The sequence below is a fragment of the Labeo rohita genome, chromosome 20 (genome assembly GCF_022985175.1).
Source record: "Labeo rohita strain BAU-BD-2019 chromosome 20, IGBB_LRoh.1.0, whole genome shotgun sequence".
NCBI lineage: Eukaryota > Metazoa > Chordata > Actinopteri > Cypriniformes > Cyprinidae > Labeo > Labeo rohita.
In genome coordinates this window covers 23,894,868-23,898,043 of record NC_066888.1, presented here as the reverse complement: position 1 = coordinate 23,898,043, position 3,176 = coordinate 23,894,868, and the positions used below count along the sequence as shown (strand labels likewise).

Here is a 3,176-nt window from a genome sequence, read left to right as displayed (position 1 = left end):
CATATGAGCGACAAAAATGTGGAAATGTGACGTCATGCATATTTCGTATTGAGGTATGTTCGCAGACATATAGTGTTTCTCTGCAAAGTGACATCGCCAACTACTGGCCTGGCATACATAGTACAGCATTTTTAGTAATTTCTATAGATCCCCATGAACACGGATTGTTTTGACAATGCCATCATCTGTACGTGAAGCTTTTGAAACATTTCTGTTTTTGGTACGTCATTGTCATGTGAAAAGTAAGAATAGCTATATTATATTTATAATAAAAACAAATTAAAAACATTACTAGTAACAATTAGAATGTGCGGGTGTTGCGTGAAGTTCCGATCACAAGCGTATGCGGAAATTTCAACCAATATGTTTTCACTTTAACATTATTTCTCTAAACATTATTTCTGTAAAATGGTGTTTTAGAATAATTATAGCTTATAGTTAAATCATTATTTGCATTTATTAGCCCTATAATACCTGCTATGTTTTTATTTGGATAAATAACGATTTTATTTGAAATCGTTTATTTTACCATGGTGAATATGCCAAGGTAACAGTTGCTGCACAACCAGTTGTAAAAAATTCTGTGCGACTGCCACAGAAATGCAACAACTGTATCCAAATGTCGAGAAAGTGGAAAGGTGGCTATGGGGGCGTGGTTCAGTCGAATTCATACGAATTGGGGAATTCGTAAAACACATACCATTTAGCAGAAATTGTACGAATTCGTACGAATTAGCCACCTCGTAAAACATGCCATGCCAATTGGCATGAGATCGGGTTGACTATCCCCAAGGAACAGTTACTAGTAAAACTGATTTCTTGAAAGCAGTATGGAGAAAAAGACTACATGATAATCCGGCTTGCCACAGGCGTGAATGTAGTCAGATTGAAGGTTGGCTTTGCTCCGCCCCTGGCTTGATTGTATATGAGTGCTGACCGAGAAGCATGCAGCAGTTTTTTTCGTAATGTTTTTGATGCGGAGGCTGGCGCTGAATGCGGTCTGTATTTGGAGAGCATACGCTTTTTACTGACTTGGATTAGGACGGATTGTAAACTCTTTCATCTGTGGGATTGTCAGTTACTTTTTGCTGTTGCCGACTGCGGTGCGACGCACTCAGCAGATTCAAGCAGAGAGGTAAAGGTTACAAAGTTTAGCGTGCTTACGAATGCTCATGACACAGTTGCACGCGTGTTTAATCGTGCATACTGCAAACAAGCTTTGCTTTAATGATGAACTATTTCTAAACAAAAATGCTTGACTAATTGTTTACACTATATGTGTTTAGCAAATTGCCTTATTAACTTTTGCAAACTGTTTTCTAGTGGAATGGTAGACCGCATGATGGCAATGAACCATGGACGTTTCCCAGATGCTGTGAACGGGCATCAACACTCTGCGCGCAGGATGGGAATGGGACAGTTTTCCAACGCGCTTCCACAGCAGCAGCATTATAACGTTATCATGGGAGATCACATGCATTACGCGGGAGGGAATGTAAACGCAAACCACGGGATCCGGCATTCCATGGCCTCTGGGAATAATATAAACGGAGGGATCCCCAATGGCAACTTGCCTGCCCGCTTTAACTCCCAGTTTGTCGGACAAGGGCAGCAGCTCGCTGCCAGCATGCAGTTGCAGAAGCTCAACACGCCTTACTACAGTCACCACACGCATCCTTCCCATCATCACCATTACATGCACGAACTGCACCCCGCCAACCACCAGTTAAACGGGACAGGACAGCAGTTCCGAGACAGTAACGCTAAGCAGAACACGTCTGGGGTTCCTCTGCCTGGCCACCACATGCCTGCAGCAATGCTGCCCCCCAACGTTATCGACACGGATTTTATTGACGAGGAGGTCTTGATGTCACTGGTGATAGAAATGGGCTTGGACCGAATAAAGGAGCTGCCAGAGCTGTGGTTGGGACAGAACGAGTTTGATTTCATGACAGACTTTGTTTGCAAGCAACAGCCCAGCCGAGTGAGCTGTTAATCTCACCTTTTTCTGTTTTTTGTTCCTTTTTTTTTTTTTTTTGAGACTGATATTACTGGTGTGTTTTGCTAGATCCATAAACCACAGGGTTCCCACAGTCCTGGATGTATCAGGGAGTTTCAAAAGTTTATTTCCAGGCCTGAAAAAGTCTTGAGGATTAATTAAAATGTAAAAGGAAATTTGTGTATTCGATATCAGTTTGAAATGAATGCGATCTCTATATTTTTAAAAATCCTTCACATCACAGATGACTGGAGAAAGGAGAAATCATGTAAATTCATTAGTGTGGGAACCCTGAAATCCGAAAGACGAACCCACAAAACAGCCATGGAAGTACCATTCCAGAGTAAACTTTCATCAGCTGGTTCATGCCATTATGTAACAGAAATGGATTTGTTTTGCATGAGGATAGTTTGGACACCCGAGAGTCATGCTATGCATCACATACGCAGGGGCTGGAGAGTGAGAAATGCAAGAAAATCCCAGAAAACTCTGTTCAGTATTAATGTAGCAGACAAAATAGACAAAAAAAAATCACGTTTTGCTCTTTCAGACACTTTTGAGACCTCCAGTGATATCAGATGTCAGTGAATGCATATTCTAAATAATGTTGGTGGTTATGTGACATGATTGTAGATAATAGTGTGTAATTGTCTCAATCAGCAATGTACTATAAACTTTAGTGGCCATATTTACCAGATTCCTGTGCTGCTCCGAGATTCACCTGAACTGTGAGCACATGCTTCAAGTCGTTCTTCTCTCCACCCTTTCTACATCTACTCAGGCCCACGTTGCCTCCATGATGCTTGTGTGTGTGTATATCGGAGCCTAAAAAATATATACGGAAGTGATACGAATGTGAGCGAGAGTGTGCATTCGCCGGCTACCCTATGTGCGGTGTATCGAAAAGACATTCCGATCCTGAATGTCACAGTCTGGAATGTTGTAAAGGAAGGGAATGTGGAAATATCCCAACACAGAAGAGTTTCATCTTCATCGGTTTTCAAAAATAGATAGACCACTGTGCTTATTATAGTATGCGGTACATGGCAATACTACTGTGTTGAGGCTTTCTAGGAAAGTTTTACAGTATTTTTGTATATTTTTAGAAAAAAAAAATGTTAATTTATTATATTTTAATTTGCAAACATGAATAAAGCAGCAGAGGCTCATTACTGAA

At 41.0% G+C, this 3,176-nt stretch overlaps 1 protein-coding gene across 1 annotated transcript; it reads left to right on the top strand.

Annotated features, from left to right (window-relative positions):
• Nucleotides 1-945: 945 nt before the first annotated feature.
• On the top strand, nucleotides 946-3,176 carry cited2 (Cbp/p300-interacting transactivator, with Glu/Asp-rich carboxy-terminal domain, 2). Its single transcript, XM_051138130.1, has 2 exons — nucleotides 946-1,135; nucleotides 1,324-3,176. The coding sequence occupies exon 2, from the start codon at nucleotides 1,328-1,330 to the stop codon at nucleotides 1,994-1,996; it is 669 nt and encodes a 222-aa protein (XP_050994087.1). The 5' UTR covers nucleotides 946-1,135; nucleotides 1,324-1,327; the 3' UTR covers nucleotides 1,997-3,176.